This window comes from Centrocercus urophasianus, unplaced genomic scaffold (assembly GCF_019232065.1).
Source record: "Centrocercus urophasianus isolate 14NV4802_14NV808 unplaced genomic scaffold, USGS_Curo_1.0 seq_18, whole genome shotgun sequence".
NCBI classification, from domain to species: Eukaryota; Metazoa; Chordata; class Aves; order Galliformes; family Phasianidae; genus Centrocercus; species Centrocercus urophasianus.
In genome coordinates this window covers 8,093,024-8,115,890 of record NW_024884733.1, presented here as the reverse complement: position 1 = coordinate 8,115,890, position 22,867 = coordinate 8,093,024, and the positions used below count along the sequence as shown (strand labels likewise).

Below are 22,867 nucleotides of genomic sequence, written 5' to 3'. Positions count from 1 at the left end.
TCTGACAAATGTTTAAAAAGCTTGTAAAATTTGATATTATGAATGTCACGCAGGGGTCACATTAATAAAATGCCCATTTTTGTTTGTTTAGCTAAAAGTTGGTATAATTAATTACTGAAGGAAAGAGGAAATACCATCTGGTTTTAGTTTTAGTCTAGCTCCTTCTCATATTTATGGTACAAACCAGCAAAGTGTCTTTGTTCACTGTCAAAACTGCTTGTGCAGAGACTGAAAGGACAGGGGATGCAGAATCTTTGTACAAAAGGTGATCCCTTGGATAAAAAACAGCATTCTGGAAAGAGAGCTTAAAAAAAAAAAAAAAAAAAAAAAAAAAAACCCACAACCTTGCTCTTACGTTGTTTCTGGAACTGTTGCTTTGTAACACTGAAACCAAAAGGCAATCCATGATTTAGGAGCCCACAAAATCCATTACAGCATTTCTGTTTTATAAGTGTTAGTGTTTCTTGTGACATTAAATATAAACACATTCTTTCTTTCAGAACAAGTCGAATGCACCTAGTGAGAGCAACCTGACCCTACTGTGCAGCAGTGCTAATGACCAAGCAGACTGGAATCTCGGTCAGGATGACAGTGTCCTCCATGGGAAACAACTCCCTCCATCTCCGAGAAAACAAGTTTCTTCTGGTGGCCATAGAGAATCACTCTCAAACCTGAAAGAGGAAAACAGAGAGAAAACCATTGTTACTGACAAGATGGACACCACTAGTGGCTGTATAGCATCCCCATCTCCAGTACGATCAAGTGACCATTTTGCTTCTCTAGAAGGTTTCAAAGTGGGCTATAAGTATGCGAAGCAGAATGAAACACTAAGCAATACCTCAGAAGATCCACTCGCAGCAAATCTTGCTCAACATCCATCCATTCTTGTCCCTTGGGAGAAAGATAGGAAGGAAGGAAGTGAAACTCCAGATGAGGGAGGGCTTCTTCAGGAAGTGGTATCTTTATGTAAGCTGAATTCTGCTTTTCATTATGGTTTAAATATTTCAAAGGATAGCTTATCCAGCAGTAGCAGTGGAAATAAAACGTAAGAGAACTACAAGAGGAATTTTACTCCCATCAGAAGTTTAAAGGGAGACTACTCAGGACTCCATATAGCGTGATAACCAAAATCTGAAAAAGGAATAAGAGATTTTCAATTATACAAAACAATTCTCTTCAATTCAGTATGCATCTTCTGCCACTGGGACATTTGCTTCTATGTTTACCCAGTTCTTTTGTTGGCTGTAGTTAGGTCCACAAAATGGAACTAAATATATAAATGCACTCTTAAATCAGGTACTAGTTAGTCTCTGTGCTACAAATACAGCAGGTGTATGGTGCTTCCTAGCGTTTACTTCCTCTAAGCAGCAGGAAAGTTATCACCTAATAGGTAACCAGGTTTTGAAGGTACTGTATTAATCCCATTAAGCAGGAAACGAACCAAACAATCTAGATTTGTTTGAAATGTACAAATGTTAATACTTTTAGTGAATGATAATTGCCTTAATCTTTTGAGAAGAGGTTTAACTATCTTAGAAGATGAATGCAAATGTACAAAACAGCAATAATGATACTCCATGACAAGAATTTTCTTCAGCAAAGAGGGAGAAAAGGAAGGGTTTTTTTAGATTGAGGAATCACTTGTGACTATAACTTGGAACTTACTGCAAACTTAAACTGTGGCTCTGTCTTCCAGATTTCAGAAAGGTAGCATGTGCTTTTCTCTTTTCTGTAAAGTACATGAAGTGCTGAATTATAATGTGAAGTTTATTAACTTCTGTTTACAACTAAGACACTTTAAAGGCATATTATCCAATTTCCATACGTAGACTATTTCATCTACAAATTTTCAGAAAGGAAAGTGTAAGTGGAATTGATAGATTCCTTTTTTATTATTATTGTTATTTTCTACAATCTATTACTGTTTGGAAACTAATTTGTGCCTCTTCTGCAACATTTTCTTTTGATTCGTAGTACTTTCTGAAAGTAGTTCGAGTTGCTGTTACTTGGAAATCATATTTAGTTAAACTATTAATACTCATCACTGGGAAAGTCATGTAACGCTAGAAAATTAAAATTGCTGATTCAACCTAAGACAGCTTATACCCAACTTTCATCTTAGCCATTTTCTACACCTAAAAATCTTTTTAACAAACTTTGTGAAAGAGAATAAATGGGCATACTGCACACTGTATTTAGAACAAGTATTTGTCTTCCTCTGGAAGCATTCCTGAAGAATATTTACATATTTAAAGTCCAAAAATTACTCCTGTTATATGGGGCAACTCTCATTTTCACTTCCCTTTTTTTTTTTTTGTTTTTGAATTCGCCACTTTTCTTTCTCTACCTCTCCATCTTACCTTACGTGCATTCTTTTTTCCAGGATAGCTCAGCATAGGAAAGGTGTGAAGTCAAGTTTCAATAGATTACCATTGTCAGCTTTGAAGGATATTTGTGATGCAGTTAACAGAAGTAACACGCGGGTTTTAAAATGAGCTGTGCCTGAGACGAATGTTCTCCCGCTCTTCTAAACTGGTGCCAGAAATGTTTTTTTCTTTCTCATTTTGGCACGAATGTTTAGTCATAGCCTCGGCGTAGGCCTGAGTGAGCAACTTAATGAGGTCAGGAGTTGGATCAGATTGCGCTTTAATATCTTTCTAGTAGTTTGTAGCAAAATTTAATATCAGTCTCCACGCTGAGATTTATGAATGAATTTTCCTTCTAGCCAGCACAAATGGAAAGGGTTTTCTTGACTGCTTTATTGCAAGGCAGCTGACCTAAGGGAATGGATTGATCTCATTAGACAGGCAACGTTTGATGCTTTACTGAAGAGCTGCAAAGGCATCCCTGCATAAAGCTTTAAAGCAAAAGTTTCAATGATGTGTTCCAAAATTTTGGTTCATTTGGGGAGAAGGGGAGACTCAGTACTTGTTGAGGATAAGGCTTCAGATACAATCAGTGCAAGGGAGGTAAAAGGTTGTAAAAGTGGAAATCTTAGGGAAACGTCTGCGTCTGATTAGAGCATGAGCATTCCTGAGGGCATCTGCAATATGTATTGCTGAAGAATCTCAGTGTTTCTGAGTTAGAGGTTTAATGTGCTGAGCTCTGTGCGCTGTCCTTTGGTTCATGGTAATGTGTAACAACATGCTGTGTAAGCTGGAAATAGATTTTTAAACTTCATGTACAAATGTTATCTAGCAAAATATTTTACACAGTCAAAAGAAGCTAAATAATTAAAAATTAAAATAATTAAATAATTTTTGTTATAACCTTTCCAGGAAGGTCAGAGTGTTTGACTCAGGTTCTGTTCAGATGAGAGCAGCAGGAAAACTTGATAGATGGATGCTTGTTGGGAGGTGATATTAATGACACAGTAGAGGACATTGTTCTTTACTGGTACTAAAGATTGTCCAAATGTAGTGCTTCTAAACGCATCTAAGGGAAGACAACCTATGCAAAGGTCTGTGTTCTTGTAGAATTTCTCACTTGTTCTCATCCACATCCTCACAATTTCCAAAATTTGCCTTTTGCATCCAATGCAGTGCTTCTCTCCATACTTCTATCTAAGATGATCTTGTTATCTTCGTTTATTAAAGATAATATTGATGTCTTATGCAGGAAAGTTTCAGAACTTCTGGCCATTGTTCCTTTCAAATCAATCAAACACGCAGGTCCAGGAATGCTGCCAGAAAATGGTTTTCAAAAATGTCTATCTGATAGAATAAATCCTGCTGACTTTACATGAGAGTTAGGCACTGAACTCCTATTATCACATACATTGTCCTATTCTCACCCTTTGAGGAAAAAATATGGAAGCCATATGAGGCTGGTAATATTCACATAGTTATTACAAGGAAAGTAAAATTGAAAACTTGCTAGTGGATCAAGATTGATCCATCACAGTAATAATTCGCTGTTACATTGAGTGAAAAAAAAACAAAATAAAAAGAAATAAACAGCTGAGTTACAATAGATAGGAGATAAAATTTAACTTAGAATTATTTTTTATTTCAGTTGCCATCAAAATGTTTCTGCTTTCTTTCCTTACTATTTATAAAGCTTGCGGGGTGCTTACAGTCACTAAATGGAATGTCTTTTTGGTTTTGAACCCTGTAGATATTAAAAAATCTCAGTCTTATATATCTACATTGAATTTAACTGTAGGTACCTTTTTAGATGTGTAACGTTACAGAATCTTTTCCACTTAGTATCAGTGATGTTTAAAAAGGCTAGTATTTGTGCCTTATTGAAATGCCATTACCAGTTACCAAATAGACACAAGTCCAAAATAATATTTTTGATTCAACACTCTTCTCCTCTGTCCTTGTGCTAATATAAAGCTGTCTATTGGCTACATATGCAGTATTTTTATTACCACGTTGAGTTCTATATTTAGATAAGTCGTTCAGGTCCAGTACTTTTTACAAGTTTTAGACTTGTATGCTTCTTATTTGTGGAAATTGTTCTAATGTCATTGAAAATCATCAGTGTTCCTCACCAGCTGCTGGTGAGAATTGAATGCTGTTTGGTCAGAGCTCCTGTGGTGGTTGTCAGAGTCCTCTTTTTTCCTAACACATCAAGATCTCAAAAAGCTTCCCATTCCTCGTGTTGTAGGGAGATATCAGGTTATGTGGTTAAGCTTTGTAGTGTGTTCTTAGACTTAGGAACAAATTTCTGACCTAAACAGACAGTACGAACATAGATGTCTGCCTGAAATGAGCTGTATTGTTTTGAGGGAAAAAGAAAACGTGGTAGAAAAAGATTGCTGAATTGTTCCAGTGAGATACTGAAGCGGAGCCTGGGAGTCCCCATGAGGGACTTTATGGAAATCCAGATTTCAGAATCCAGTTGTAGTGATTCCAACCGAATCATACAGGCAAAAATAGTTCTGCCTATGGGATAAATCCCCTCTGGGATTCTTGGAATGGATAATAATATGTTGTCCCAGTCAAAGCCTTCCCATCCATGCATATAGCATTGCAACGCTGTGGAAAACAGCGCAGTTTTCCCTGTGGAAAACAGGGAAGAGCAGTACTGTGGGCAATAAGGTGATTCTTGCCTACCCTCTATGCATGCAGAGGGAAGGCGGTGGTGTGCTCTCCCATCCCACAGACTTGGAGATTATGCGGCTCCTAAAACTAGACTTGTTTTGAGGAAAAAATGTTGTTGTAGAAGTTCTCATATAACATTTTGACTGAAATCTTCATTGTCATTTAGCATTTCATTGGTAGTGCTGCTCTTTGGTGGAAGATGGGGTCCTCAGAATCCCATCAGTAGCTCTCTCAGGCATGGTAATGCAGATTTCAGATGGAGCTTCAGACATGCTGGGAGCTTCTGAAAATCTCACCCAGTCTGTTAGAGAAATGTTTTAGAGCTCAAAAATCTGTTTTAGATGTCTTTTTGGATTTTAGAATGAGCGTGTTACAGCTTTGTGTTCTTGTCAACTGTGTAAAGTTTTAGGCAAAAGAAAGCTAAGCCAGGTTTTTGAAACAGCTTCCATTTTTCAACCTCCAATCAGTCATATTCAGTCCTACAGAACAATCTTTCTTCGGTGCAACTGTCTAATCAAATTGCCAGGAGCATCTCAAAGCCTTTTTCTATGCATGTAATTTGAAGAAACATTTCATGCAATAAACAAAGTGCCAGTGCGAGGTCCTTTTGCAAACGCACCCCTGTGAAATCCTGCCTGTGGTACCCTGCCCAGCAGAAAGCCTCTGAATTGCTGTCTTCCCCAGCTGCGGGGAGAGACTGGGCTGCCCCTCATTCCCAAGAGAGATGTTTTCTCATCTCTTGGTGCCAGCCCTCCGTCCAGGTGCAGTGAGACTTCAGTCAGCTTGCTCCCAGAACTAGGCTAGACTGCAGCCTAGGCTAGAACTTCAGCCTAAATTACTGGGGCTACCAAAAATGGTGTCAGAGGTAAGCAGCTTCATTATTGCAAAGCCTAGAGTGGTAAAAGCTGCCTGCTCCCACAGTGAATCTTTGAAGTATGAATGTAGGAATGCACCAGCAAAACCAGCGTGGATGGATGTGTGACTTGTCTTCTGTAACGTCGTCTTTGCTGCTATTAGATGTGTGTGTCTGCCAAGTGTTGCTCACCTGCTAACAGAATCTGGGCTGGACAGAATATGTCCTTGTCCCCACCCCAAGGGTGTGGGCCATATCATGTTCTTCAGGGTGGATGAGAATAAAGGAATGAAAAAGGGATGGTATTTATTTATGTGTAAAACTTTCCTTGATTTGCTTTGTAATGTCTGTTTCATAGTTTCATCTGGTGGCCAGCTGAAAGTACTTAATTAAGGACTTTCCTGGAGGCTGCTTAACTTCCTCTGAATAGTTTCCTGAAAGGTACATGGCCAGCATGGTGTGGAGGGCCAGGTAGTTGGCAGGGTTGCCATTTTCAGCTGAGTTGGAATATGAAGCAGGTGACACAGCTGAAAGTTATCCTCAGTTTTACTATAGTAAAGGGTACTCAGATTCACTTATACTATTCCCTAGGTCAATACTAAAGATATTAGTATTTAGAATCCAGTGACAGTATTAGCATTTGAAAATTGAGTTTGTTATGGTTCTACGTGAATTGACATTCTGTTAAAAATAAGGGAGCTACTTGGTTTCAGGGGGAATGTGTTGACTTTCAAATCTTCAGTGAATTTTGTGCAATATTTCTCCTTGTTTCAAAGTAGTTTAGTAGTTTTGAATGTGCACATCTGCTTTTCAAGCAGGTCTTTGAAATTGTATTCTTAGAAAATGTGTAAACTTACATGTAGCACTGAAACATGGTTGTAAGATAAAAATATGAAGAATATATTCTAATGAGGCAAATGTATATTTCCAATGACCAGGAATAATTATGGATGTCACATTCTACAGAAATAATAAAGCTTGAGCCAGTGTTTATGTACAAGTGGGTAATCTTAAAACTGTATTCACTTCAGCTGAGATAGGATTAAATATTAGAATTCGTAATCTTTAGTTTGATCACTTTTTGATCACTTTAATTTGATCACTTTTTCTTATAATTGTTAAAAATAAACAAGGAGTTAGGCACTGCTTTTCATTAGCACCAATGAGGGGACAGGTCAGGATGATGACCTGATAGTTATTATGAATTTAGTTTGTGACATCCCTAATTACCATAAGTCATTACTTTAAAAATCTACTAATGTTGCCAGTATCCTTTTAATTTTCTGTAAATTGATATCTTTGTATACTGATGTACATTTTGTTTTAACCTTTGGTTTTCCCTGGAGAGCTTCTTTAAATTAATTTACTTGTATGAGGCAATAAAGCACTGTGGAACAGCTAGTCTTGGTGCAGCTAATGCACAAGAGCATTGCATCTGTTACTTTATGGTTTTTGAGGAGGAAATTTAAAATGCCTAGATGTTTAGCAAACTGGTCGTTTGTGTTTGTCTGCTTTTTTAAGACCCGTCTCAGTTATGATGAGAAATTCTCATTGTGGAAAGAGACACATTGTATATCCAATCACTTCTAATTTTTCCAGCACATTTTATTAGTGACTTTTGAAATCAATGTTAATGTCCTTATGTTTTTTAATACCTATAGAAATGATATAAAATACAGTGCATTTTGAGGTTTTATTGACCATTTTTAATGATTTTGCAGGCATAAAGAAGCCTAACCAGCATTATGCTAACAGGTTTAGCGTTTTAGTTAATCACTGGCTGTTAATACAACAGGAACCCAACCTAAAAATGTATTCCATGCTTTTGCACCCTCTGGACTACTGTTCAAAATCATCTCAAGAATCGTATTTCAGACCTTAGACTACTCTTAGTAGTGCACTGTGTAATGTGTAGGAAAAGAGCTGTGAGTTTGTTTGGTTTTGTTTAAATTGGAGGGGAGGAGGCAGGCTTTTTCCAGGTTTATGGTTGTCAGTAGAAGTTGTTGGTGAAGTCCACATTGCCATCAAGTGCCCAACACTGTATTATAAAATAAAACTTATCGATATTTAACAACTTGGGTGATCTTGTTTGATGGATTAGCATCAACAGCGTTTTCATACTTAACACATATGTAGAATAATAGAAAAGTACTTTATTGTATTGGAAGCTTTTATCCATTATTTCAGTTTCTCAAATGCAGAGAAAATTGTGTATTCTAATTTTAAGTACAGTTCAGTGTGAAAGTGAAACGCTGATGTCCTTTGTAATTCTAACGGCAGTTTAGCATCCTTTAAAAATTGGTTTGTGATTCACTCTTCTGAATTAAGAGCAAATCACCGTTAAGGGCAAACTGATGTCTTGTGCAGAAAAACCGTGAAGGCTGTGATTTCAGTACTGATGTACTCAATCTGCAACTGATAAAAATGCAAGTTACATTCATAGAAAACAATGAGGCTGTGATTTTAACACATGCTACCAGACTTGAACCAGCTTCCTCTAGATAGCAGATGATGCGAGTTGTAATGGTAATGTAGGATTTGTGACAGCTAGGTAAGGCAAGGCACATCTTTCAGTCATTTCTTCATTTTCCCAGTAGGTGTGCCCACGTATTTGTTCAGCTCTGAAAGCAGATGGCTGAGGTAAAGGAGCTTCTTCTCAGAGATCCAAATTACAAGTCAATGGAGGAAGTTACAAAAAATTAAAGCCCTTAATTTTTCTAGAGAGAAACAAGCAGAGTGAGCATGTGTGTGCATCACTGTTTTCAGGTTACGTTTACCCACTTTTTAAAGTCTGTTATCTCAGTGCTCTGAGGATGCATTTGCAGCTGGCTTTCAATGGGAGTAACGATTTTTCCAAAAGTGAGCATTGCAAAGGACTGAAGAAGAGCAGGTAATAAAACAAGCCAGTCTAAGTTGGGAAATTTTACACAGATGGTGCAGCAGGACTCTATTCCTGTCACTAAATCTATACCAGATATCTGTCAATGAAAAATGAACTACTTCAGAGGTCTTTTTGGTGTAAGTTGCACACGACCACCACGAATATGAAAGTTGGTATCATGCGAAGAGTTGTGGCATTTGGGAGAAAAATGCAGCTCCAAGTACTGTCACGTTTGGGACTGGATTAAGAGAAGAAGTCATAAACGCTTCTCTCCACTAGTGATTTCTCTGCTTCTTATGCTCCAAAGGCAGCTTTTGCAAGATACATTTATGCAGCAGTGCTGCAGCCATACCAGGATGGTAGACAAAGCATTTCATTTTCTTTCCCAAACTCATTATGTGTTAGCTTCGTGTTCACAAAAGAAAAAGTAACTTTATCAAATTCATGAATTTAGATTTTTATTTGATGTGACAAGCGGTAACAACAACAAAACCTTTTCAATGCCTGAAGTTATGTTGTGGGTTCACTGGTATTCAGCTAAAGGAAAGTAGAGTCAGTCTGTAGATTTTCATCAATCAGAAAAGAAAGCCAGCAGCTTCCTTCTTAAGCTTTAAAACCCAAATCCTGTTACAAATTCTATATAAAACATAAACAAGTACTTGTTCTTAGAGGGAAGCCTGGGAACTACATTTGGAGAATGCTGTGGGCTGTATATCATTTCCTTTCCATTGCTGCCTATCTCATGTTTCTTCTGCAAGTTGAAGGGCTAGAGTCCTGGCAGCATACTGCTTCTCTCATTTTCTTTTTCAAGTCTACCCACAGGTAATTGTCACAAGTCTGGGAACAGTGCAAGGACAAAACCCAACAAAAATACTGAAAACTAAAGGGAAAACATGGGCTACAAAAACACCTACTGAACACCGGCTTTTTTTTCCTTTCAGCTTCGTTATCTATTTTTAACTGCTAAGTCCTACAAAGTACTCAGTATCATGGACATGTATAGTCCAAACACAACAGAAGTTTGTCAACAGAAGTTTGTTTTTCAGGTATGCACAGTTCCTGGAAGAGCTCAACTCACACACTCCCAAGGTGAGTGTTTTTATAGCAGCATTAAGTAACTTCAAATTTGTCACCTTTGGTTTGTCTTAATATGTTTCCTGAATGATAAAGAGGAATGTTTGTGCATGCTCACGTGCATCTATGAGTGCGAGAGTACTGCTTGAAGTTCAGACATTCATGAAAAACAAAACAAAATTGAGTTAGACGTATTGAGTGTTATGAGGGAGTCGCATGATCAAAGTGGCCAGTTGACCTCTTGCATATCAGCTGCTGAGAGGGAGAAAATGTGGTGGAAAGGCTGAAGAATGACCATGAAGCACCAGATTGAGCAGCTGGCAGAGTGCAGATAAAGATGGTGAAGAACAGTAGGGCAGCCTGGGCAATGAAGAAGCATTGCGGGCTGAGATCTACAGTGCCAGGTGAAGAAGTCTACTGCAGAGCCATGAACATGGGCAAGCACTGTGAGGGGAGAGGACGGGGGGGGGGAGGAATGTGAGCTCTATGTCTTTTATGTGGGTGCTCTGTGGGGCAGACCATGGCCCCGTCTAAGGGCAGAGAATTGTGCTAATGAAGGCAATGCAAGAGAGTGTAAAACATGGTGGCAGAGCAGATTTAAACTCTTCTGGGTTATGAGCATGCTAAAGCTTGATTGTGTGCATCAGGATAGGAAGCCTGAGTGGGTCAAAGGCTAAAGTGGAGACCAGATCTTTTTTTTTTTTAGAAAGAATTTCAACTTTGATTATTCAAACTAAAGTGTGGTAGATGACTTCTGAAACTGTGAAAATGACTTGCAGTGAGCCTTAACAGTCAGAGATACAGTAGAAAATTGCGGATCCCTGCAATCCCCAGTTCAGCTCTCTACTAGCACTGGCTCTGCATTCAGTAATATCACATTCTGTAGCATCAGCAATTCTGTATTCACTGTTCCTTTTAAGAAAATTACCCGCTAACATAGTACCACCTGTTTAGCAGTGGGAAAGATTATGTACTTAAGATGTTCAGCTGAATAATACATACAAACGCCTGACATTTGGCCTGATCTGAGAAAAGGCGACATGCTTATTTAACAATTTTGAAAATGTTAAAATGGCGAGGTAGAGCTAAAATGTCATTTTAATATATTTGTATTTAACTTATCTGATTCAGCCCTTTCCTGCTTTTCCCCTTGGCATATTTGAAGTGGGGGTCATGGCAGCAGTCTGACACTGTGGATACTTTGAACGATGCCCTGAACATTGTTGGCATTTCAGCCTAATTAGTTGCATCCTATTCTGTGATTTGTCTTTGGTCCTTTGGGTTGCTGGCCAAGGATATTTTTTTTTTAACCATTTTTTATGCTCATCATTGTCTCATTTTAAATGTCAACAGACCAGTACTTGTGTAATTGGTTTATTTTCTCCTTATTTCTTTTCTCCCTGGTGTTGGAAAATTTGAAAATCCATTTCTAGATCTCAGACTATATTAGAAAAATTCGTCTCAGGTATGAGTGACAAATAGGACCTGATCATGTCAGTGCAGATCCTGGGTACGGCCATGTATTTTCCTGGACGGTATCCACCATTACCCATAGTTTTGGACTGGGATGATCTTGGCTCGGGCTGGTTTATTCACTTTTGCTGGCAATGGGCCATAATACAGAGTAGCATAGCTAAAGGACAGATCTGCATCTTCCCTTTCGGGCACAGTTCTCAAGCAGAAAGCCCTGACAGCTTTCCTTTTGCTGGGGTTCCCACTGAATATGCATGATGCTGGGTCAGCTCATTCTGAAAATGCTTGCTGAGTTCAGCTATGCATCAAAGGCTTATGCTTAAAGGAAGGAAGGTGTCACCATGCTCAGTTACAGAAAGACTGGCAGGCCTAGTGGGTGCACTGAGCAAAGATGGCCGCATGGAGCCACCATGTCGGTCTGCTCCCACTCCTCCCATGCCTATGTTGCTGTCAACGTTTTTGAATTTCTATCGCAATGTAAAGCCGAGCACCAGGTGCCAAATGAAACTAAGTGGCTTTAAATTGGAAACACACATTTTTGTCATCGCTATTTATTACAATACATGCCAATGAAAATTGCGCTTTTGCTGAAACTACGGGGGAAATCGGAAAGGTCATGCACAATATTGAGCTAAGAAAAATGTCATGCTTTAAACAGCACCGTGAAGAGCGTAAAACCAGATGAAGGCCTGTGTAGTTTTTCTGTGATCAAAAAAGATGATTTAAAGTTATGACTGGGACGTGCCAGTCTTGCTGGTATCTGACACCGTTAGATGAACTGCTGATAAATATAATAGCTTTGCCAAACAATCTCAGGGAAAGAAAACCTTCAGCCCAATAAAAAGAGAACTGAAAAGCAACTTCTGTGAAACCAACCAAAAATACAACCAAAAGTTGCTCAAATTGGTTACAGTATAAAATCGCCAATACATTTTTATTCCATAAATATAATTTGAAAGAACCTAAACCCAGAAAAAATCACCACTGAGGTGAGAACTCTGTTTGGCCTTTAGGACTCCACCTGTGCCTCGATTCATAATTCATACTCTGACTTTTCTATGTGCAAGAGGCCTTCGCACCTCATGGCATGCATTATAGATGGAGGGGCTTAGGTTAAAGCATGCTTTTACTGTGAGGCGTAGGGTATCAGACATTATCCACATCAAATTCATGTGTGCAATTTCAACAAGACCTTACTCTGCTCCCTGTAAATACACACCAGATGTATGTTTTATAAATGTTAGGTTTTGCTCTATCTTTACACATGCCTGTAGTTTGAAGCCTACGCGTGCTTCATTGTGGCAGGAAAGCCCCATCCACTCATCCATCTGTGATGTTTTGCAATAGGCAAAATTTCAGCGTTGGCAGCTACTCCTCGTTTGACTTTATTGACTTACGACGTCTCTGGTTTCAAGTTGTTTTCAAAGGAGTCAGTTTTCCTTAGCTGTGAGGTGACTGAATAGAATAGGAAAAGGAACTTCACCAAAATTCTCCAATTTGTGATTCCTGACATTATGTGACACCACAAATGTAAGACTTGTCCTGCCCTGAGACTTGTAAGAGACTTGGGGCTTAAGTTATACAAAACACAGCTCAGAAATTTTTGGCTGGAAAAAAGACTTGGCTGCCTCCTCTCTGAAGACAAGCTTTCTGCTGTGGGCCTGCACTATTAAGGTTGTTTTAAAAGTGTATCACTTATGTTCTTTAATTAAAACTGTAACTTTGATTATGTTCATTATCAAATAGCGTCTGTTTGAGCAACAGTCACTAGCCAGACTTCAGCACCACTTCACTTGGTGTTAGCGTTCGTTTTCAAGAAAGTACAGAAAAGCAATGCTTCCTCTGTAAAAGCCTGCAGGCTCAGTTACGGCTGACAGTGTTAATTGCTTGGGAGAGCAAAGTTTTTCTGTGTCCAGCTACTAAAATATTGGCAAAGCACGAACATTAGCTTTGAGAGTTTCTCCAGTTCAGGCTTTAAGGAGTACTGCTGATTTAAACTTCTCGACTTGACGTACTTGAGTACTCACTCTCACAATAACTTGTGCATTTGAACAAAAGTATAGTTTTATTCAAACTTCTGAAGAACAAAATATTATTTCAGTTAGTTATAAACAAGTAGTGGTGTGTAACATAGCTCATAGAACAGAGCAGAGCAATTGGGGCCACTGCAGGTTTGGATGCAGGGGAGCTTGAAGTACAGCAAGAAAAAAGAAACAACAAAACCCAGAGCACGAGAATCTTGGCTTGTGTAAATTAGCTCTGTGCAAGCTGTTTTGATCCATGCCACCCTGGGCTGTGGCACAGTGCCTCTTCCTGGGATGAACACAATGCTGGCAGTGGTGCAGATGCCGACACAGAATGGGGGCAGTTCCTGTTCTCTGAGACACAAAGCACGTTCACCTCATTTCTGTGTAGGGAAAATATTTCTTGATCACTTGATTCCAAACTGCAAATTGAACTTTAAAAATTGCAAATATAGTCCTGGTGTGAGAATAATTTCCTTTGTAAGTACGTGATTAAATAAACTCATAAAACAAAAAATATAGGTCACGTGGGGCTCAATATAATCCTTATTTATTAGTCATTTTTATATTGTACACAGAACGTAGTAATATACACCACCTAAGCTATAAATATACTATGTACACGTGGAGAAGGAACAGTTAATTTTACATAAAATGGAGAGAAGGCACATAACATAATAATACACAGTGATCATTTGTAGCTGGCCAAATTGCAGCCACAGTATTTATATTCTTTCTAACATAAACTTTCCTCTAACTGTCTGAAGGCTCTCCTTGCTGCTTCACAGGCTGGGTGTCACAGCTTTTGAAGAGGAAACAGGAGGGACTGTGAAAGAAGGGAGGAGTCAGTTGCTTAATTCTCTCCATGCTTCTGTGCATCTTCAGAGGGACATGGCACAGAGCAGGTCACATGCTTTAATTTAGCACCTTTTCCTTTACAAAAGACTGGTAGACATAAAGAGAAAATTAAAATGTGTAAGGTTTGGGACCATGTTATGCATTTGTTTCCTGAATGGATAGGCTGCAAGTGATTATGAACAAGTTCTTTTACTTATGCCTTTTGAATCAAATAGAGATATTTAGAAAATCTCGAAATACTTTAGGTCTTTATGTGGAGTTGCAGGTGCTCTCAATGACTCTTAGATGTTATTGCTCCTCCTTGTGTGCTTCACTATGTATTTTAATATACACCCAGACTGAGAAGCAGTAAATAGCTTGGCACCTGCTTAATCCTTGGTTGAAATTTCAGCAAAAATTCTATTAGACACTCTCTGTGGTATATTCCCCTTTGTTTTAACTGTTGTTTCTTGGCTGAAATGTGGCCCAAAAGGGTCAGGCTTTTTCACTGTTGTCACTCCAGCTTGCTAAGTAGCCACAGCTTTGGGATTTTTTTTCTGCTTCTCCAGGTGCTGTGAGACTTTTCCAACTGCAGAGTCTGACTCCCTGCCCTTCTTGGAGTGCTGTTCTCTAATTCAGTTTTTCAAAAAGTACATTTAGAACAGAATTTGTGCTGCTGGGGCTTTTTCTTGTTTGTTTCTCTTAAGATCATAAATAACAATTAATTTCACATTTTAATTTCCACTTTCAATAGAAGTCACTCCTTCTAATTTATCCTACATAGATCTGCCTTACTGGGTAGATCTCATTTCCTGACTCTCCATCAACCTCTCCATCCCTCTTCCATGACCTCACTGTAACGAACGCCCAGCTTTACCCTTGTTGTACTGGAAAGACTGTGATCCAGCTTTTGCCTTCACTTTCCTCAAGTGTCATCTGCTTTCATTCCCTTTTTCCTCTTACTTCTGCAAAAATTTTCATCATTCCCATTTTCACTATTTCCCCTCCACTGAGACAGACGTCAGTCACACCTGACTTATTCAAATCCTAGTTTAAGGGTTTTTCCTCTTGCTTTCTCCCTTCTTGATTTTCCTTCTACAAACCACGTTCATGTTCCACGGTGAGAATTTTCCAATTTTTGTGCTTTTTAAATTCTTTTGTAATGTATTTCTCCAGAACTCTCTTTGGTCTTTATGAAAACTCTTCAGGCTTTCATCTTCCTTCTCTTCCCCTCCCTGTACCCTTTGCTGCGTATCTTTCTCAGCCCTGGAGATTCTCTGTGTGATAACGCTTTCCTGAATGTGTTATTACAGATTGTTTTCCCACTGTTTTCAAGATTTCATCCAGAAAGTCCATCCACTGAGCAGAGCAGAATGAGTTTCCAGCCACTTCCTCCTCCTTGCTGTGTCTTTCACTGTGAACAATAACGCTTTCCTTCACATTAGCTCTTCATGCAGACTGACCTCCATCTTCAGCTGCTTTCTCTCTGTTGTCCTTTTTCTTTGAATTGTGTAACAATTTAGGCTGGAAGAAGCCTCTTGAGGTCATCTACTCTAACCTCCTGCTCAAAGAAGGGTTGATTTCAAAGTTAGATCTTCATTACATCCCTCCACTGCTTTCACTTCTATTTTCTTTTCCCATCTCTGCTATTCACTTGAAAATCTTTATCATTTTTTTTCCTCCTTTTAGCCTATACAGCCATTATCATTGAACAGAAATTCAGGAATATAAAGCAAATATGTGGAAGCACATTCTGTGCATCTGCCTTACTGTTCCAAAGCCACTGCTGCTCTTTGCTCCCAATTCCTACTTCTAGATTCCCCCTCACTTTCCAAGCGCTCTCTCCTCAGACCCTTCCATCTCTTTTTTCCCCTTCTTTTTCACACTCTTGTTCCCACAGCTTATGATGCATCTTCACCATCTGGAAAGTTGCTTTGACTTTGTATCCCTTGTAGCTTTTTTTGGTGAGCTTCAATCACACGTGTAAGTATCTGTACAAAATATTCCCGCTTCACTACACATCCTCAAACATAGTTCTTTGCTGTCTTTCTTGTTGTATACTCTTAGAGTCCAGCTCTTCTTTTTTCAAATATATATCCACTTCAAGAAATGATAATGCTGCACAAACTTTATAGCATTCCTTATTATTCCTTAGTAGTGGGAAAATGCTGGGCTGATTTTTGACTAAAAGATTTGCAGCCATTCTTATATAACGCCATATTTCAAAAGAACTTCCTTGAATCTCTCTCTTTTACCATGATATTTTTTGTTAACTTATAAACTATTTTGTTAACTTTTGTTGACTTTCTTTCTTTACTTAGTTGCTATTTGCACTGTGGATTTAAACTGCAGTTATACAGCAGTGCTTGCATTCAAAATCATAAGCTTCAATAGTAAAGCTGTAAACTGGACTCAAGTAAAATCTGTTGTGCATTCATGCTGTCATGTCATTCCAACCTTAGCACCCTGTTCTTCTCACTCAATTTGAATCCCACCATCCACTCTCATTTTACTATAGTGCCTTGTTTTGAAAGACTGCAGAAATCCAGAATGTGCTTATTGTCAGAGTTACTGATCAGAGCTAATAAGGAAGTAAATGTGATTGACATTGATATTCTGTAGTCCCCAGAGAGGTTGATTCAAAATGTATTATGAGTTGATCATTAGTTAAAACAATCACTTAAACTCTTGGATGCTGAGTATGTGTGCTCTATTATGCAACTCCTGGAATGTTTTATAATGGCAGGAACAGATAACCTGAGCTGCAGAAAGGACAAATTCCATAAAGAAGTTTCCACTCTGTTGCTTCTTCATTGTTGGCTCAATTTGTGTGGGAGCCATGTCTTATTGCTTTAATTTTTTCACTACATGTGAAAGTTGGCTGGATGAGTTACTGTTATCTGCCTCTACAGATCAGGAAAACCTTAACCTGATTGTATTTTTGGCACATTCTTTCCTCTCTACCACGAATCATTAAATGCTCTTGAAGATTTTCAAGACTCTTTCATTACAATATATTTTCCAAACATTTGCAGTTATTCCACTCCTTTTTACATATTTGTTTCTTTTTCAACAAGCAGTTGTAATCATTTTGCTACCAAGGATTACAGTGGTATTATTGCTGTCTCAAAAGAGGAACGTTCAGGCACAAAAATTTATTTTCCCTTGTTAACATGAAAGTCTGAACTCCATGAGAATCACCAAGGCTGTTTTCAGAGCTGAGTCACTCTTTCATTTCTAAGTAAGTGTGTTGCCTATAAGCTGCTGCTTGTATTTTCTGTAAGCTTTGGAAAACTTTTTGAGCACACTTGCCTTTTTGGCAGCCAAAGGATGTTGGCAAGATGAGATACAATCATTTTATAAAATGACGCATCAAGTAATATCATAATGGGAAAATGGCAGTATTTAGATTTGCAGAATTTGTTTAGGATGTTTTGGTTTTATGTCCTCTGTAAGGTCAGATTCTGTCTGCTGGATATTTTAAGAGATACCCTTTATATTCAGAGAAACATGGATTTGTCAGAGAGGTTAAGTGAAATTCTTTTCAGCAGAAGGTAGAGTGGCAGCAGAGAAAATGATAGAATTGAAGGAAAGAAAACCAACCAAATGGGAAACACTTATTTTGGAGAGTTTTTGCAAGCTTCCTTTTAATCCCTGATCAACATATATGTTGAAACACAGTTATGGTGATAAACCCTTTAAGAACAAAATTATGACTTTATTGATTAGGGTCTGCATTGTCTTCTGCAGCAGTGATTGCTAGGCAGGCAAAGCAAAACACAAACAAGAAACTGTTCCTCATTTTGAGTCTGAGACAGGCACTTACGAGTTTCACAGAAGCCATTACTGTCTGTAATGCCTACTGCAGATTACCAAGGCGGAAGTTTCCAGTGCAAATAAAAATTGTCCTTTGAAAAAATGTCCCAAAATAGTGATAAATGGCATTGGTTCACTTAAATGCTAGAACATTTTAAATGTTACTGAACTTAAAAGGAAATTATTCAAAGTTCCAAGTCACTGTAGTTTTTACAACAGGTGCTCCCAGTAGTAGAATGCAAATGAACATATCTATCTTGTGTACATTGTCCACTTCCATTCATCTTCCAAGATGGAGGAGAGCCTTCCCCTAAATGAGTCTCTCTACTGGCGGTGGCTGTACAATGCTCCACATCTCAACGCGGGCGCCGTCCTTCTCCTGCCGGCTGGGGCTGTAGGTTCCTTGGGTCGACCTTTTATTGGCAGCAATGACTGAAACCACAACTGCCAAGAAGAGGATCAATAAAGCCAGCGTTACTGAGCCAAGGGAGGTGAATATGTTGGAGATCAAGTCAGTTGTCAACTGGAAGGATTGAAATAATTGCAATATAATTTATGTCAAGAGAGTACTGAGGCACACTTGAGCTACTACCGTGGAAGGAAAACAAAGACCGTTCTATGGCTAGAACTCTGCATAAAGAAGCTACTGCTGAAGCACCATTTATTGAAAGATAAGTAAATTAGCCTCTCCAGTTTTTGTTCATTGGACTCCGGAAAATTACACACACATCATGGGGTATTTAACATACAAGGCAGGACTGGATGAATTTTAGCATAATGACCCATTTCATTTGATAGCTTCCTGCTTGAAAATAGTCTATGAGCTACAGTTTTGTGGACTTTAGAAGTAACTCAGAAATCATGTAATCACTTCAATAGTAATTCATCTTCCTTCTTTTGCTCTGAATATATTACTACTAGTTTTCAGTACTGTGAGTTAAACATGAGCTACTCTGGCTGGCTATACAGACAGTCCCACTCCTGTTTCTCCTGCTGGAGAAGTCAACTTTCTGTGAATACTTGCATATAGAAAATTTGCTTACTGTAAATATTTGTGTAAACTGTAACTATTATACAGCTATTCCTGCCAGTAAATTTTTCTACTAGCATGTTTGCTGGAAATAAGCACATAGAGACTGCACATGAGCACAGCTGAAATCTATTCAGTGAGAAATGAATATCAGTATATCCTCACAAATGTTTTCAAATATTCATCCAGCCCTTCTTCTGCACATACGCTTTGCAGCTAAGTCTACAGAAACACAGGCAGTACAGCATAAGATGAATGTAAGGATGCTATGTCTTTTTTTCTGTTTTCATGTGGCAGTAGGAAATGTGATAATGTCAGAAGGTACAGCGCGCATAAACAAATCTGCCAGCTAAAATGTTTAAGACCAGATAAATTTTATAGAAGATGAATGTTATATATATACATCTACATATGTGGTTTTAGTTTATAAAAAAATAGTTTGTGGTGAGGAAAGCCAGTGAAGAGATGCAGATGATGTAGCTAAGTGGTCACTGTGGACAGAATAACCCTGGAAGGAATGGAACTTCTGGGTAGATTCTGCTATCTATCATTCTGTGATTTGTATTACAAGTGACAGCTGAACTGCCATAGATAAATGTGTGCTTGAGGCTGAACTTTCAAATCCCCAAATATTTAGAAATAGAAAATAGCAGGTCAAAGCCCATTTTCCAGTGAGATACAGCATGTTTCAGGATATTGCAGTGACCTTCTTACTCGTCATTTCTAAGGAAGTGCCATTTCTGTCCTAGGAATGAGAATGTATGTTCAGTGACGGACCCACCGTCGATAGTGCTGTTTGTGTGGCAGTGCCCTGTGTGCAGTGCTAGAGCTCATGCTGCTCAGGTCAGCAATGCCAGAGGATGAACCATAAAACAATCCTGCCTCTTTTCTCTCCACCTCCATGCTGATGTAAAAGGTCCTGCTGTAACAATGAAAGCAAGTTTGGCTCCGGGAATCTCTCTAGGGAATACATGACCAGTTGGGCTATTATTTTCCTCTGTCCTTGATGACTCCATATACATTTCCAATGATTTTAAAAACATTTTTTGCAACAGAAATAATTCAGTGCAAGTGACAGATCACATGAATCCGGTCCTAAAAGAAGGAGACATTAAACATATTTGTTCTTTAAACTGTACCAAATTGAGAATGTTTCATTCTGAAATTATGCTGCAGGTATGTTCGAGATATGAGAATTTCTCTGCTCTGTTAGACTGTATGATCCTCATTCCTGTTGTTTCATTTATGTTGAGTTCATTGCATTTGGGTTGATCTGTGAGTGATTTGAACTTGAAAAAATTACTGAGAAGTGCACATATTGCCTATAACTAGCTGGACAAAATTCTTCCTCTTGAGCCAGTATGTTAGAAATAAAATAACATGCTCCACTGAATAAAATATTTTGAGGTGGGTTTTGTTTGTTTGTTTTGTTTTGTTTTTCTTTTAAAATAATCAGGTACACAGTCTAACCTTATTTCTGTGTTAATGTTGCTTCTAATTTCCAAATACGAAGAAGTTGACCTTTATGCATTCATTTGGATAGCTTCTACTAATCCAAAAAATCTACTGTCCAAGTTCTGCACCTTGGTTTATCAGCCTGCAGATCACTGCCCAAGTGTACAATGTAGGTAGACCCCTTAGGAAAGCAGGGAACTGATAGGAGAGTTGTCTGAAGGCTCTGAAGTCTGGTCCCGCCAAAATCAACTGCTTCTGTAGTAACTGATGGCTGAACAATTAATTTGGGAGATGAACTGAATTGTCTGGAGAAAGCATCAGGCAAGCTCTGTCTCTGATAGCTCAAGGATCTGCTCATCACAGTGTTTGGTGGTGATCACCAAAAGAATAATGTACTGAGCAGTTTTTTTAGAAACAAATTGCTGCTAAGATCTCTTGAGGGTTCTTTCAACTTGAGTGATGCTATGAGTCTTGTTAAAAGGTAACCAATGAATGACAGTTGTGAGCTCACCTGCTCTCTCTCTATAGTTCCTGTTAGTAAAAGCTGTATCCTTAACGGCCATGGATACAGATGGTAAGATGGCATCCTGTGTCATTGTAATACCAATAAAATTAAGTTGGCTAACAGTAGAAGGCCAATTTGCTTCTCTCTAGGGTATTTTATGTAGCATGTTCTATATGTTTTGGATGTCAGCAAAAGTAAGGTGAATCTATTATGGAAAAATTTCTAAACAAAAGAAGTTTAAGAAAAAACAGGTGTTGGCTTTGTTTTGTTTTTTTACTGTTGATTTCATTTTAAAGTTTATCCACTATTTAAGTTTTTAAATTGCTTAATCAAAGTTATTTTGAGTATTTAGATAAAATGATTTGATACAGTTAAACTCCACTGTAGTGCTGATATTTTCATTTGATGATTGTGGTAGGCTGATTATTAAGCTTGTTCCTTGACTTGTTTTGCAGATGAACTGTTTGGATAAAAAATGCCCAGTTCATGAGTCAAAGCTCAGTAGCACATACCAATCTCATGTATGTGTGGTTATCTTTAAACAAGTTGTCTACCAAACAGTTATTTTATGAGTGAAACGTTGGAGATTTGCTATATTTATGAATGTTTCCACATGTGCCAAATGTCAAAGGCAAGTGGAATAGCACAAGGGAACCAGCAAAATACACAGTGCCTCTTCCTCTTGTGTGTTTTATATCAGCATGACTTAGCCAGTTTAATACTGCTTGCTGTATGGGGGATGAGAATTATGGTCCCAGACACAAGTGCTGAGCCAGAGCCAGGGAGGGAGGAGAGAGCTGTGCTGCCAAAGAAGCAACTCCTTCATGTCTAAGTGAAATAGCACAAGATGCTTGGGACACTGTGATGTGTGCATGAGCTTGGCATAGGAAGTGTGACTGGGGCCACCGCTATGCGTCTTCAGGCTGTAAAAGGAATGGTGCATTGTGCACTGAAAGCAGATGTGTGTCTGCTGCTGGGCATTAAGAATTACTCAGCCTCATTCCAGCATGGATTCTGGATGCTTTACAAGACAGAGACATCATCAAAAATTTTAGAACATGGGAAATGCCAGCCTTGAGAATTCCCTTCTCTGGCACATTTGGTGCTTTCTGGGAATTCTGCAATTGCTTGTGTGCAGTAGAGCTCTCACTAGCAAAGTCTCCAGATCTCAAGTCCTGACACCAGCCATGAGGTTATCACTTCATTTGCAGTAAAAACATCTGATTGAAGACATCCAGATTTACTGCTCCCAGATCAAAACCTTTTGCTAAAGTAATTAGGGTTACTTTATGATTGGCTTGAATCATATTAGCCCATGTCAGAACTACTTTGAAAGGTTTTGGAAGTATATAGGGATAATAATGCGTAGCCAAAAAAAAGCCATTATGACTCTTAGAAAGCCCACAGATATGCTGAATTTGTTTCAGTGAGGGTTTACAATCACCTTATCAGCAAATAATTCTGTTCAAGGTTGATTTCATATAAGAAACCCAGTAGCTCTAGAAGAAATCCAATGAGTCATATAATAAGATGCATCGATAACCTCAGCTTGGGGGACTACAATTTTTCAAGAGCTGTAAAGTGACTTTAAATCCATAGATTGACTTTCTTCCAATTTAAATACTTTAAATGATGCATTCAGACTGCTTTTCCATTATTTGCTTTCCAGTTGCACAAGCAAGTACCTAGTATTCTGCCTAGCATCACGTTAGAAGTATCTGTTCTGTCTATGCTAAGCGCGAGCCACTGTGTCTTGTGAGCTGTGCTGTCCTGATTGTTAGGCTACAAAATTGAACCAATAAATTTTGGACACAGAAACAAGAAGTTCATGTTTAGTTAAGCCAAACACCGCACTGGCCATTGGGAAT

At 38.5% G+C, this 22,867-nt stretch overlaps 2 protein-coding genes across 2 annotated transcripts in view; one reads left to right on the top strand and one right to left on the bottom strand.

Moving 5' to 3' along the window:
• DENND1B (DENN domain containing 1B) overlaps nucleotides 1-7,975 on the top strand; it is a 144,322-nt gene extending 136,347 nt beyond the window's left edge. The window contains exon 22 of the mRNA XM_042818985.1: nucleotides 501-7,975. Within this exon, the coding sequence (XP_042674919.1) occupies nucleotides 501-1,049 (549 nt within the window). The 3' untranslated portion in view covers nucleotides 1,050-7,975. The remainder of the gene's footprint in view (nucleotides 1-500) is intronic.
• A 5,915-nt stretch (nucleotides 7,976-13,890) lies between these two features.
• The window catches only part of CRB1 (crumbs cell polarity complex component 1), a 92,193-nt gene continuing 83,216 nt past the window's right edge, over nucleotides 13,891-22,867 (bottom strand). The window contains exon 12 of the mRNA XM_042819750.1: nucleotides 13,891-18,532. Within this exon, the coding sequence (XP_042675684.1) occupies nucleotides 18,320-18,532 (213 nt within the window). The 3' untranslated portion in view covers nucleotides 13,891-18,319. The remainder of the gene's footprint in view (nucleotides 18,533-22,867) is intronic.